The following is a 14,448-nucleotide window of genomic DNA, read 5'->3' as shown; positions in this document are numbered from 1 at the left end:
TTGGACATTTATCTAGGAACAATGGACATGCCTCATTTAGGTGTTTGCATAAAGCTAATAAACTTGAAAAAAAAAACTTATGAATTGAACAAAAAATAGGATCTAGTTTAAGTTCCCTAGATCTTGTAAAGTAAAATTTGAGGATAACCATTTTTTTTTTTAACTTGGCTACAAAAGAAAGATAATAACCTTAGTAGCTATGTAAAAAGTTAATTTTTTTTTTGTTTTTTATTTATTTATTTTTTTTTAATGTGCTATATCACTTTCACTCTCATTGTTATATATTGACCTTGGATTTAGGAATAGGAATTATTCTATAACTAATGTAATACCCGAATATTTTATGATTTTATGTATAGTTTATTTTTTTTATTCAATAACTAGTCTAATCTCATATAATTTTTATTTTAGAGTTTGGAAAGTTTTAAAACCCTATTTTAATTTAAATAGGACTCTTTTTATCAACAACTATATATTATTAAACCCTAATTATTTTAATTGATTTTGTTGCTTTATTATTTAATCCTTACTTCAGCCGTGCCCATCACTTTTGCATTCTAAACCCATATTGATTATTATCATTATACATGAATTCAACCAAACTTTATCATCAACCATTTATTATTAATTACCCATGTTACAAATTTCATGGGAACTTTTCTTGTGATCTATTGGCCGTGGTTCCGAGTGGCGTGCAACATATTGATTAAATTAATTTGCTCATCATTTAGTGTAATTTGCGTGTCATTTTACTTGGATTGCTGGAGTAATAGTTTCATATTCGGTTCTCAAATGTTTCATTGTTTTGGCATTCGTCGAAAAGGTAATCACACGAAACTTTGGAGATGTTTGTATTATATTTCATATTATTATGTGTGATATGATTTATTATTTGTACTCTGTATTATTATTATGTATAAATTTTATAATTGTAATTCGTGTGATCAAGTTTGTATATGTACATGATTGATTATTGATATTATATGACTTGATTGGATATGAGTATCGTATTACTTTTATTGTTTACGATTGATAATTTTTAGGGTTTTAATGTTGTTGCTATAGGGAGTATTGTTTTATTGATGTTTTAGGGTTATTAATGCAGAGTATTATTTTGGGTTGAAAATTAATTAATTTTGGGTACTAGTATTAGCCATATAAGAGTTGAGATATTTTATGAATTGGGAACTTGTGCCGATATTGAGATATTATTTATTATCATGTGAAAGATTATTTGATCAAGTATGAGATCAAAAGGTTGAGAAATTATTATTTTGTTCTTGGTTTGAGGCTCGGCGTTATAGACCAAGTCCTTGGCATGTTGGTAATGAGATAATGATCATGAGTTAAGAATGAGGTACAATCTTTATATTATTTATATTTTTCTATGGTCCCCTACAGTGGGAATTGGCCCGTATGTGGTCTGGTTCAAGGTGTTTTCTAATTATTGGGAGTATTCAAGTTTTTATACTTGTTGGTTTGTTATTCGAATTACCCATGTCCAAGGCTAGGCATAGAACAATGAGCATGGCACACTTATGGGTTATATGAGATGATTGAGTAAAGGTTCGAATTATTATTCGAGGTTGAGTTGATAATTAAAGGTTATTTTTAGAGTACAATGTGTAATGTAGTTTCGAACTACATTGTTTAATTGAGCTAGTAATATTAATTATTCACTTATACTCTAATGATATGTGGTGATTTGGTGATTACTCAGCTTTTTGCTGACGTGTGTGTGTTTTTTTTTGTTGTGCTACTTGTGTTTACGGCCACGTCTTTTTCTTATGGTGGCCCTGCGACGATCTATTTTGGAATTTGTCCTTAATGGTGAGCAGACAAGATTGTTTTAGCAGGTTGATCAAGTGATCGTAGCTAAAGGAGCTCAAGTGTTTCGATTAGTTTGTTATAACGAGTTTGTAAAGTTGTGCAAATAGCTCACCTAGATTATTGGGTTGTAATTATTGGGATTTTGTAAGCCTTAGCACTTGACAGATTGTCGAGTGTGGCGGTAATACTTCCGATTTAGGTGTATGCTTCCGCAATTTTATTTAAAGGTTGTTTATTTTCCTTTATTTATTGTTTATTATTGCTAGTAAATCGGGGGTGTTACAACTAATGCTAGGCTAACTTTTACTTCAACTTGTATGCGTCTATGAAAATTTTATACTAATGTTACATGTATATAGAGAGTACCTTATATTGTTTAACAAAACTCAAAACCAAATTTAACCCTGAATAATGAACAAGTTCTCTATAATTTAACATAAGATAAAATTCAATTTTTAAATTTAGTTTTCTTATTTTAAGTGTATAAGGCAGTACTTTGGTGTTATTGTTGTTATATATTATTCAATTTTTTGTTAATTAGGTATGGGCACGTCGAGGTGGGGTTGGGCGGGTGGCATGTATTAGGGGTGTGTATAAATTAAGATAGTAGGATGAGGTAGACAAATTTGGGGGTAAAATGATGGTAGTATATCAATGAGAAATAACAAGTTGATCTTATTTTATCAACAAAAAAAAAATATCAAGGAATATTTTGGACAATCTATTTACTTTAAAAGGGGTAAGGATAAGTTTATTGGGGTTTGGAGTAGAGTCTTAGAGTTTGGAGATGAGTCTCACTCCAGACTCATGTGTTAATGTCATAAAAGACACATGTGAGGCTTGAAGTGAGTTTGGAAAATCAAAACTTATTTCCAAACTTTGCATGGGGAACAAAATGTTACAACATTTGGTTTGTCAATCAATACTTGCCACCTCACCTAACAATAAACTTTTTTAAAAAAATAATTAAAGACATTTTTTTTAAATATATAAATATAATTTTGAGAGGATAATTAAGTGAGTCTTGGGATAATGTGTAAATTTAAAGAAACTCTTGTATGAATCAAAATAATAATAAAAAAAAAACATTTAAAAGTAAGTGAAAAGCTGATGTGAAAAAGTCTGGAGTATGGGAATAAACTTGCCTTAAGGCTGTATTTTTGACATGGTTGATATTTTCTCAAGGTTAACACCGCTTTCTCCATTGAAGTACTCCCTCCACCCTTTACCCTCCATTGAAGCTTCCTCCTTCGCCCGATCTCCACCATTTTCAATACCATCTTCGATAATAAGCTCAATGGCAGCTTCGATGGAGGGCATGGTCACCCCCTATCCTTTGGGGTTGACCATACCCTTAATTTTACCCTTCATTCATAGGGTTTTAGTTTAATTTGATGGCGAAGTTGCCGATCATTGGTGGAAGTTAGAGACGAGGAAGATGGTGTCGGTGGAAAGTGGATACGATGAAGATGATGACGTCCGTAAGATGGTGGGTGGAGATCGGGTAAGCTTCAATGGAGGAGGCTTCACGATACACCGTCAAGCCAACAAACTGAGTTAACTAGCTATGCAATTTAGTTAATTAAGCTTCTATCCTCATCACTTTTTATGGTAAGAGTTCGAATACAAACAACACATATTTAATCTGTCTTATACACTATTGCGTTTATTCACTTATATAGTTATATGCTACAAGATATTTATCTAAAAAATTAATAGGAGCTCCTTATATATTACTAGTAATTCGAAGTTACTTCGATTCAATTCAAAAGAGATGGGCCCGTATTTACCCCAAGTCCCTTACATCATAAATGGCTCTACAAGATCTTCTCTCTTCCAATAAAATAAGTTACAAGTTTCACCTCAAAAAAATTCATGTACTTTTTATGTCGACCAGATAAAAAAAATCTAAAATTAGTGTACCATGAGAGAGAAAGCGTGTGATTGCGAAAAAGTTAAAGAGATGAAGGTCCCATAGAAAAAGATCTATGAACCAAATTGGAAATCATGGGCAACATTATTAAAAGGCATAATTCAACTGAAAAATCCAGGAGATAGCCAATCCAATCCATTCTTCTCTCTATCTCTCTCTAATTTAACCTCCTGATCACCTGGAATTTCTGTATTTAATATGCCTACTGTTGCAATTGAACCGCTTCTTCATCATTCTCTCAGACAACCATGTCCCAGAATTAGTCCAATTAATCCTCGGAAATTGCTACCCTTTTCACTCAATTTCAGTTCAAGGGCAGCTAGAATTTGTGGGAGTTATTCTAGCTATGGACGTTCAAAACCCCTTTTTGTTACTGCTTGTTCTGCGACTAGTACTCTTCCTGTTACCTCACAACCTACTGAAATTGTTTACAGTGAGACATTTGAGTTGCCATTGGTACAAAAGGTCTGAAATTTGATTACACAATTCTTATTTTTATGTTTGATGAAATGGGTTTTTGTTGTTTGATGGAATTGTCTATTATTCTTGCCTAAATTGGTGTGATCATAATTTTGCTTATGTATCTTATATTTTGGTTTTGTGAAATGAGTTCTTCTTGTTCGATGATTTATTTTTTTTTTATTTTTTTTTTTAATGCATTTTGTTGAGTTGAGGTTGATGATATTGTTGAATTATATATTTATATTTTTAAAAGTTGGGTTGTGTAGTTTTGGTAAAATGTTTATTAGTAAAGCTTTTGTTTGATTTGGAATTGTATAGGTGGAGGGCAAGATATGCATTAGCCTGGATCAAGGGAAGGATGGAGATAGTTGGATATTGAAAGTTGGGTGCACTCTTCCAGGGAAATGGGTTCTGCACTGGGGTGTGAATTATGTGGGTGACGTTGGAAGGTAATTTCTTTCCATCTATTGTTTGTGTTTGACATGTTTGAATGTGAAGGGATTTTCTTAGTACAAGTTTGGTTATTATGATCTTTGTTTATACTTGTATTTGGTTAATTTGGATTGTCTTTGAGAATTGCAATGTGTGCTATTTAAACTCTTCATTTGAACCCGTAATACTTTGTCTGACCCTCTGATTCATGAATTGAGTTGGTCTTGTAGTTGATGCCTTGATTCACACCCATACTCCTTTTCTTGTTTCCTATTTATTTAGTAGGTTGATTTATTCATTTGTTTTATTATTTAAATGGATGTTCAGGGAGTGGGATCAACCTCCAAATGAAATGAGGCCTCCAGGTTCTGTTGCTGTTAAGGTATTCATGATTTTAGTCTTAGAGCTCGTAATATCTTGGAGCTATGTTTTGTGTGTATATAGTTTAAGGCTATTTGTAAAATTGCAGGACTATGCTATAGAGACACCATTTGCACAATCATCCTCCTCTGAGGGCTTTCTTCATGAAGTGACCATCGATTTCAATTGCCATAGTAAAATTGCGGCTATCAATTTTGTGTTGAAGGTCATTCTTTCAACTTTTAGAGCTTGTGTATTTATACCCTTATGCTTTGGCTGTATCTAAGTTTGCCTTCATGTTCACCATTTAAACAGGATGAAGAAACTGGATCATGGTATCAGCATAAAGGGATGGATTTTGTGGTCCCTCTTGTTGATTATCTCTGTGATGATGAGAATGTTGTTGGAATGAAGAAGGAATTTGATTCATGGCCAGGTGGAATATATCATGATGCCAATTTTTTCACTGAGGTTTATTGTTTGGCTTTAACAGTCTGTTGTCTGTTGACTCTATTCCTTCAATGACTAATACATGAACGATATCAATATCACCTTTAACTCTTTAAGAATTACAATATTTATTACACTTCTCTATGATGTTGTTGCTTATTGGTTCTCACTTACAGCATATAATTGTCAAATACTCCCACTGTCCCACTAAGATGCCCCAGTTTCCTTTTGTGGTTTTCCTATTGTGTCCCATACTCTTTTTGGAGTACAGATATAGACGTAAAAGCTTGGAAAAGGACAAAGTAAGAATCCCACATGCCAAACTTCAACGAAATTTTTAAAAAGTGAATTCTCCCCTATGGGGCACTCAGTTAGATTTATATTCTATCAGTGGGATCACATTGCTTTTCTTGGTTTAGAATTTTTTGAGTTACTAAAAATCTAAAATAACTTCTTCCATTGGGTATTATATGAAGCATGCTCTTCACAGTTATCTTTGTACTTACTGATGTTATCGTATTGTACACTTTATGATTTGTACGTCTACAATGCTATATTATATAGTTAAAAAGATGGTCAATTTAGTTTGTAAATTTTTAATACTGCAGAACCTTCTTCTATACCAGATTAAGCAACTGATAGAATAAAATAGCCAGTACATAATCTGGGTTTGGAAAGTTCTAATGAGTGAAATTTAGATTGTTGCTTTTCTTTGAATTTTCTGTTATTTTCACACTGCAATGTCTGTTGGGATTATAATTGCTGCTCATTTGGTGTTGGCATGACTAATTTGGCCTCCTAAGTTGATTTTCTGAATGAGTGGCTTTAATATAGATAAACAGTTCATGTAAAACAAAATTTTAAGAACATGATTGCTCTCTTTATGCTTTAAAAACAGATGTATAATGGAGAGGGCTCTTATGAACAATTTCCTGTGATCTTGCTTGATGTAGGAACTTTTGGACAGTTGTCTAATATGCTTCTTGAAAGCGATGGACCTCTGTGTAATGTTGAAGGCATTGATGAAGCGTCTCCTGAGCTTGCTTTAGCCAATCGAATACTTGAAGGGTTTTATGAAGAGCAGCCTATAGTAAAAGAAGTTCCTGTTAGCAATTCACTGTTTGTTTCTGTGAGAAAATGCTCAGAAACGGATAAGAATATTGTCTCTTTGGAAACTGATTTGTCAGGGGATGTTGTAGTTCATTGGGGAGTATGCAGAGACAATCCCATGAAATGGGAAGTACCAGAAGCACCACATCCACCAAATACTGAAGTATTTAAGGACAAGGCATTGCGCACAAAACTGCAGGTATGAAACTTAAATTATAAAGAAGTACAGAAGGGTATATCTGTTTAAATTCAACATAGTGCTATACGTATACATACTGTTGATTAGTCTTCTGGTCCATACCCCAGTGTCCTTTTCATTCCGTCTAAAATATAGGTAATGTTACATTGCCAATAATTATAATCCGCATTTTTATTGTTTGTTTCCTATCTCCTCTCTACTGGTTAATTTCAAAATAATTTTCTGCCCCTACTACCTTACAAATTTACCATAAGCGCGTAATTTTCTATGCTCTTGTTGTTACTAACTGTCCACTTTATTGGCTTGCGATCACAAGGGTGTTAAATATATAGACATCTGAAGCTAAGCTGTCTATGGTGTAGGACTGAGTTAGTAAATCATACGGTTTTTTTTAATTACATCAGGACAATGTTTGTTTTGTTCCATTCTTTATGATACAATTTCTTCTTTAATGAATTGTCTAATCTCCAGCTTCATTCTTGTCTTTTGCAGACTAAAGGAGACGGATTTGGAGCTAATGGACTTTTTACGCTAGATAAAGAAATTATTGGATTTCCTTTTGTCCTGAAGGTGAATGATCAAGTGTGGTTGAACAATAGAGGAAATGATTTTTTTATCCCTCTTTCCAGGGCCCAAAGTGTGGGTAGTCCATCTGATGAAATAGATAAGAAGGTATCTTCAGAGTCATTCTCTGGATCTGTGACAAAGGATGAAGACCCACAAATAGAAAATCAAGAAATTCTTCAAACTACTTTTACTGATGGAATCATCAAAGAGATACGGAAACTAGGTACTGACATCACTTCTGACACAAAATGGAAAAGAAAAAGTAAAGAAGCACAGGAAACTATTCTGCAAGAGATCGAGAAGTTGGCTGCAGAAGCATATAGTATCTACAGAAGCTCTACTACAACCTTTCCTGTAGAAGCTGATTTAGAAACTGAAGAGTTAGAAATTCCAACTGAAATTTGCTCTGGGACAGGGAGTGGTTTTGAAATTCTATGCCAGGGGTTCAATTGGGAGTCCCATAAATCTGGAAGATGGTACATGGAGCTCCTCGAAAAAGCTTCTGAATTGTCATCACTTGGGTTTACTGTAATTTGGTTGCCACCTCCCACTGAATCTGTATCACCTGAAGGTTATATGCCAAAAGACCTTTACAACTTAAATTCGAGGTTAGCTTTGTCACCTATTACTATTTTGGCTATAAGTGAAGTATCTTTCAGCTCTCTAGCTTAATTATTTTTCTATATTAGAAAGCATGCATTTTACTCTCCAGTAAAGATGGAAACTTAGTTCATTTATGTGCTTTTGACATGCAAAGTTTAGATGAGTTCATGACTACATTTCTTTTTCTGGCTGTCACTACTTTGGGAAATAGATATGGTACAATTGATGAGCTGAAGACTGTTATCAAGGCATTTCATAAAGTTGGTATTAAAGTTCTTGGAGATGCTGTTATAAATCATCGTTGTGCACACTTCAAAAACCAAAATGGTATTTGGAATATTTTTGGAGGCCGCCTTAATTGGGATGATCGCGCAGTTGTTGCTGACGATCCTCATTTCCAGGTTTCTACAATTTTTATTTATTTTTTGTATTAAAGTGCATTATCCATATACATATTCTTTCTCCTTTACATCCAGCCATTGGTTGGACTTTCCTAAGTAAGATAATGTGGCAGAGCTTTTACCTAATTGCAAGATTAATTGAGTAACCATTGTAATTAGAATTTACCTGCTGTGTTTCCTAACTGATGGAAATAATTATAAATACCTCAAGGTTGACTTAAACATTTGATGGGAAACTTAAGAAACATAGTGACAAAGTAATAAATGGTTTTATAAAAGGGATTTCTATAAGGTTTTGGACTTTTGATTGCAACTAGCTTGCCCCTTTTAAGCAGTTTCTTGTTTATTAGTCGAGATTTGCGCACTGTGAACCCATATATATATACCCGTTGCTAATAAACATTCAATTATGTATCAATATTCTATCTGACAGCTATGTGTACTGGCATCAATTAAGGATGCAACTTTTATGGTTTTTTGACACTTTGGTGGTACCTATTAAGTTTGCGTAGTAGATTTCTCTAGTATTAAAAATACTATGTGCATTTTATGTTTGCATTTCAAACTTGAATTTGTGTAATAAATTGCATAGTGTACTCCAGACTCCCAGAGACTTGCAACATGACAATTATGTCATATTATCAATAGATTTCTCGATCTAAACCCCTTTTTTATTTTTATTATTATTCTTATTGTTATTGGCTACCATGATTTGAGCACAGATATATTCCTATATGACTTAGATTTTGGTTGTGCTATCCAGGGTAGAGGCAATAAGAGCAGTGGAGATAACTTTCATGCTGCACCGAACATTGATCATTCACAAGATTTTGTAAGAAATGATCTTAAAGAATGGCTACGCTGGTTGAGGTTAGTCACTCACTTGCTCGGTGTTAATTTATTATCAAATTGTTCTATATCTGGGGTTTATACTGAAGCTACAAGACTAATTTAGCAAATAATAGATATTTTATATTAGTGGTTTTCTAGGAATATCATTTATAATCTGCATGCTTTGTGCTATGAAATTACTCTTATTTTTCTGGTAACATAAAATGCAGGAAAGATATCGGCTATGATGGCTGGAGGCTTGATTTTGTGCGTGGATTTTGGGGTGGTTATGTTAAGGACTACATCGATTCTAGTGAGCCCTACTTTGCTGTTGGGGAGTACTGGGATTCACTTAGCTATACGTATGGAGAGATGGATTACGATCAAGATGCTCATAGGCAGAGAATTATCGACTGGATTAATGCTACTGGTGGAACTGCGGGTGCATTTGATGTCACCACAAAAGGGATTCTCCATTCTGTATGTATCTATTCAAGTTCTAGAAAAGTAGAAGATAACATAAAAATGTTTCATCTTTTATTGGTTAATATATCTTATCAGTTTCATAGAGGGTTATGCTACATTGCTATCCTGTTATCTCATTTTTATTTCTAATTCTATAAAACTTTGGATTGCTATGCCTGCCAAGCTTCAGATAAACAAAGTATGTCTTTGGTTTATATTCTGCCACATTTTTTATATTCCCTTGGCAATCAGCAGCTGAATTCATTAATGTATCTGATGTATAGATGATTTGTTCACATGTATGGCATTTAGGATGGAGGGTATTAGGGTGAATAAGTGATGGGAAGAGTTTAGAAAATCTTAAATTGCATTTTAGGTAATTATTTGGGACTGCAATTTATTTCTTTAGTATTAGGGGAAGATGCATATTCTACCTTCCCTAGGGAAACACTGTAACAATCATCCCCTTTGGACATGCATGACAAGGTGGTTGTGAAAGAAGATTGAAACATATTTTTAAAAAATCTTATTAGATCTCCTTTTTGGCTAGCCTTTTTGACAAGTCAAGTTGATCAGTCGCCACATCTGCCTACTACGTATTTACCCAGTGTTTAAGGTATATTGCTTTAGTTCATCCTGTGCCTTTCTCCCCAGCCAAAGTCAGCAACAAGAAATCATAGTCAAGTGTTTTTAACACTGTTAGACCTATGAGTGAGGAAATATTATCTTCTCGGTGAAGTACTCTAATAACTTTATTAATCATTCTCTCATACTTTGCCTCTCCCCTCTTCAAGGTAATCAAAAACTAGAACCATGCCTTGTTCAAATTGTGAACTTAATGATGTAAAATAGAGTGATATGACAGAGGGAGACGTGAGTTTCTCAGGAGCCAACATGCATGCCATGTTCAGTATCTCTTGTTATTGTTGGCTTCAAGCATGTTGTGATATTCTTAATTGACTTGCATAGCTTATATTCCAGTTCAATCATCGTACTTTAAGTACAAGAAGATTTTAAATTGTACTCATTAACTGATGTCACTTGCATCAGGTCCTGGAGAGATGTGAATATTGGCGTCTGTCAGATCCGAAAGGAAAACCGCCTGGGGTTGTTGGCTGGTGGCCTTCTCGTGCTGTCACCTTCATTGAAAATCACGATACTGGTTCTACCCAGGTACATGCTTCGTTTTCTCTGTTTTTGTCATGTCATGATCGAGACTCAAGATTGCAAAATTGATTTTCAAGACTGTTTCCTTGTTCAATGTTCTCAAATTTGTGGTCTATTCCTTAAATTGGTGGATAATGCTCAGTTTCCAATTGTGCTCCAGTCTCTTGCATCCCCTATATGTTGGCATTTTTTTCTGCATTTATTTTCATTTTTGCTAAATTCAGGATTTTATTCATTTTACGCTTATCTTGTTAATTACTTTGGATTTTTTTTTTTTAAATAATCTTTCTTGAAATGTTTGCTAGGGAAGAAAAGATAGGTATTGACGTATTTTATCCTTTGGAATACGTATTTTTTTTCACTTTTTTGGAAGACTTATGGTCGTTATGGATACATGCATGGTAATAAGCAAAATTACCTTAAATGATGGCCTACCTTTGAAAATGATTGATTATGAAAGTTTCTTAGGTAAATTTATCAGAAGATTTCATTGATTTTTCCAAGGTAGCTTCGATTTTTAGAAATGATGTCAATATGTAATGATTTTGCACTTTCTCAATCCAATGATCCCTCTGTGCCCAAAAGACTTTCAAACTTTGTAGGAAGTTTTGTAGATGTTATGAAGGTTAGGCATTTGTTTTTGGATATTGATTATGTAAGATATCCAAAAGTGGCACATTTATTCCCTGACTTCCCAGGTTCATACCTGATGAATTCTTTTTCTCATTCTGTGTGGTCTATTTCTTACCATTTCTCAATAATATAAGGATATCGGAAATGGCCATATCATTTTAGCTTGAAAGTCTCTACTTTATAACATTGCTCTTCCATTTATGTTTGAAAACACGTTATTTTTGTTAGCTAAATTGCAGTTTCTCACTGTCTTTACTTGTATGCTTCTGCGAAGGGTCATTGGAGATTTCCTGGTGGCAAGGAAATGCAAGGTTATGCTTACATCCTGACTCACCCTGGAACACCAGCAGTTTTCTATGACCACATCTTCTCAGACTACAAAACTGAAATATCTGCACTTATCTCTGTCCGAAATAAAAACAAGATCAGCTGCAGGAGCATTGTAAGTATCTTATTAGAATCTTAATTATGTGAGAATCTCCGTAAGTTTGGTCATGTTTTTATAATTTATTCAAGTCACAAAAAGATTTTTTTAGCTATTTACCATGTCACTGATAAGTAATAACAGTGATAAGTTTCATTTGGTACTGTAGTTATAGACCTTTAAACTTGACCTTATTATATGTGGCCTCTGATAAGTGAAAACAATGCTCATTTAAATTGATTTAGTCTTTGGTAGTTTATTATTAGAGCAAAAATACAATACATGAAAAAATCACAAAGATAAGGATGGTTTATGACAGTTGATTCCAAAACCCTACGCTCCCCCCCCCCACCCCCCCCCCCCTCTGTCCCTGAAAGATCTTCCTAGAGAATCGTTGCCAATATCAGGGCACAATGGCCTCTAAAACACATATTAAAGTTTTCTACCCAGTAGGCTGCAGTATTGCTCCCTGTTTCCAATTACAGTGCTATATAGACTGCCAAAGCAGATAGGGATGTATACGACTGAAAATTACCTGCTGGATTTTTTCAGGTTAAGATAACCAAAGCAGATAGGGATGTATACGCAGCAGTTATAGATGATAAAGTGGCCATGAAAATTGGACCTGGTCATTACGAGCCACCAAGTGGGCCCCAGCAATGGTCTGTGGCTGTTGAGGGCAGAGATTACAAGGTTTGGGAAGCAAAGTGAGAGATCCCTGTAAAATTAAAGTGGAGCATTTCAGGATGGAATTTCTCAGTGTAGATCATATAGTAAAGTAACCATCACAAATACACAGTGTCGATCTATAACTGTAGAGGAAAACCAGGAAGGATGGTTTGCATTTGCAGAAATTGGCTCTGCTCTGCAGTGTATCTAGCATATTCTTGCAATCTACTGATGATTAAGTATGATCATGTTGTTGCCTTTCAGCATGTAAGTGCTGATAGTATATACGGTCTGTATATACATTTTTTATTAAGCAGAGGATGCAAGTTATCCTTGTACTGGCAAAAACTGTAATACCCATTTATTCTGCATTACAACAGGATAATCATGTTTATTCACACTGATTCTGAATATATGTTTCAGTTATTCTGTCTACTTGTTTGCATTCTATCTAATCATAAATTCGTTGGGTACAAATATATGTATCAGGCATGTATTCTGGTTTGTCTTAAATTTCTACATGAACATACTATGCAGAAAACACATCAACTCAGCATAGTGGGTGGAGATATCATCCACCCATTAGGTTGTTTTTTGATAATCCTAAAGTACATGCTGGTGTAATTTGATAAACAATGAGCATAACCAGGTGCTCATAAAAGACTGAGCTTCCAAAGTCTAAGTATGCAGTCTGCTGTGTTCCTATGTTTCCAATTAACACTGAACCAAATCAAACAAAGCTTGGTCTAGTGGTAAGGGTTTGGCTTCATGATTAAGGTAATGAGAAATTGAGAATACATCTTACTAGGGGCTATTTGGGGGTGGCAATTCCCTTATTCTTTCCTCTCGGGCCCTGAGTTTGACTTTATTTTAATTTTATTTTTTATTTTTTAAAAATATTTTACACTATTTTTTTTGCATGTGATAAGTTAAGATTTAAAATAGATAGGCTTAAAATGTGAATCATTAATAAAAACCTTTGTGATTTAAGTAACTTAGACGATGTTTGAAAATAATTTTTTTTTTTTTTTTTTTTTTTTTTTTGACGAGTTGAAAAAAACTTCTCCATACTACATTAATGATCAAAATTATGCATTGGAAAACGTAATTATTTGATTATTTGAGAATATATAGAAAAAAAATCGGGGATTAATTCAAAGTTTGATGCCATTTAGGGTATCTTTCATTGTTATATTAACACTTCAGAAGCCCCATGCTGTTCATCCTTTCCATGTCAAAAAAATAGCATAATGTTCAACAAAAAAATAAATTTGAAAATATAAACAAAATAACTTTGATTTTCAAAACATAAAATGTTTTAAAGGTTTTATAATATCATAAATTTCTATGACATTTTATTTATTTTAGTGACATTAGCTTTAACTTAGATATGTTTCTCCTTCTGACATCCAAGTGAAAGTCTCATTTCATCCAAAAACTTTCACTAATATTTACTCCGTAATCCGTATTACTTTATTCAATTTACAACCTTCCCATATACTATATCACTATATTGTCTATATGTATACGTGAATGTTAATAAAACTAGAACAATTTCCCTTTATAATGTCCAAAGGTGGCCAAATCCCCCAAATATGCTCCTTTTACCAATAATTCCCTATGTATTGTCAACAAACTCAACACAGACATGTCACAAAAATTTTCCAATAATTTTGCTAATTGCAAAATCAGAAATTAAAACTACTATGTTTGTTTTGATTTTCTAATTTTTGGTTTTTTGTTTTTCAAAATCATGTGATATGTATAATGAATAAAAAATTAGTCGTCTTAAAAAAAAAATAGTCAATCTTATTCCAAATGCTCTTTCATACAGACTGATTATATCAGCTATCTTCGAACATTCCTGTAGGATAGCTTTTGCAAACAAAATACTATTATCTGCAAAGAACAG

The 14,448-nt window shown here is 33.6% G+C and overlaps 1 protein-coding gene across 1 annotated transcript; it reads left to right on the top strand.

Annotated features, from left to right (window-relative positions):
* Nucleotides 1-3,757: 3,757 nt before the first annotated feature.
* On the top strand, nt 3,758-12,971 carry LOC145582671 (alpha-amylase 3, chloroplastic-like). The gene is made up of 13 exons (XM_081639661.1): nt 3,758-4,228; nt 4,544-4,674; nt 4,985-5,039; nt 5,127-5,243; nt 5,333-5,453; nt 6,421-6,776; nt 7,269-7,951; nt 8,158-8,347; nt 9,111-9,217; nt 9,409-9,658; nt 10,694-10,816; nt 11,718-11,885; nt 12,420-12,971. Exons 1-13 carry the CDS (start codon nt 3,962-3,964, stop codon nt 12,576-12,578), a joined length of 2,727 nt encoding a protein of 908 aa, XP_081495787.1. The 5' UTR covers nt 3,758-3,961; the 3' UTR covers nt 12,579-12,971.
* The last annotated feature ends 1,477 nt before the right edge of the window (nt 12,972-14,448 follow it).

Source organism: Chenopodium album, chromosome 15 (assembly GCF_948465745.1).
Source record: "Chenopodium album chromosome 15, dcCheAlbu1.1, whole genome shotgun sequence".
NCBI classification, from domain to species: domain Eukaryota; kingdom Viridiplantae; phylum Streptophyta; class Magnoliopsida; order Caryophyllales; family Amaranthaceae; genus Chenopodium; species Chenopodium album.
Note: the sequence above shows the minus strand (reverse complement) of the source record. Positions and strands in the feature narration are given on the sequence as shown.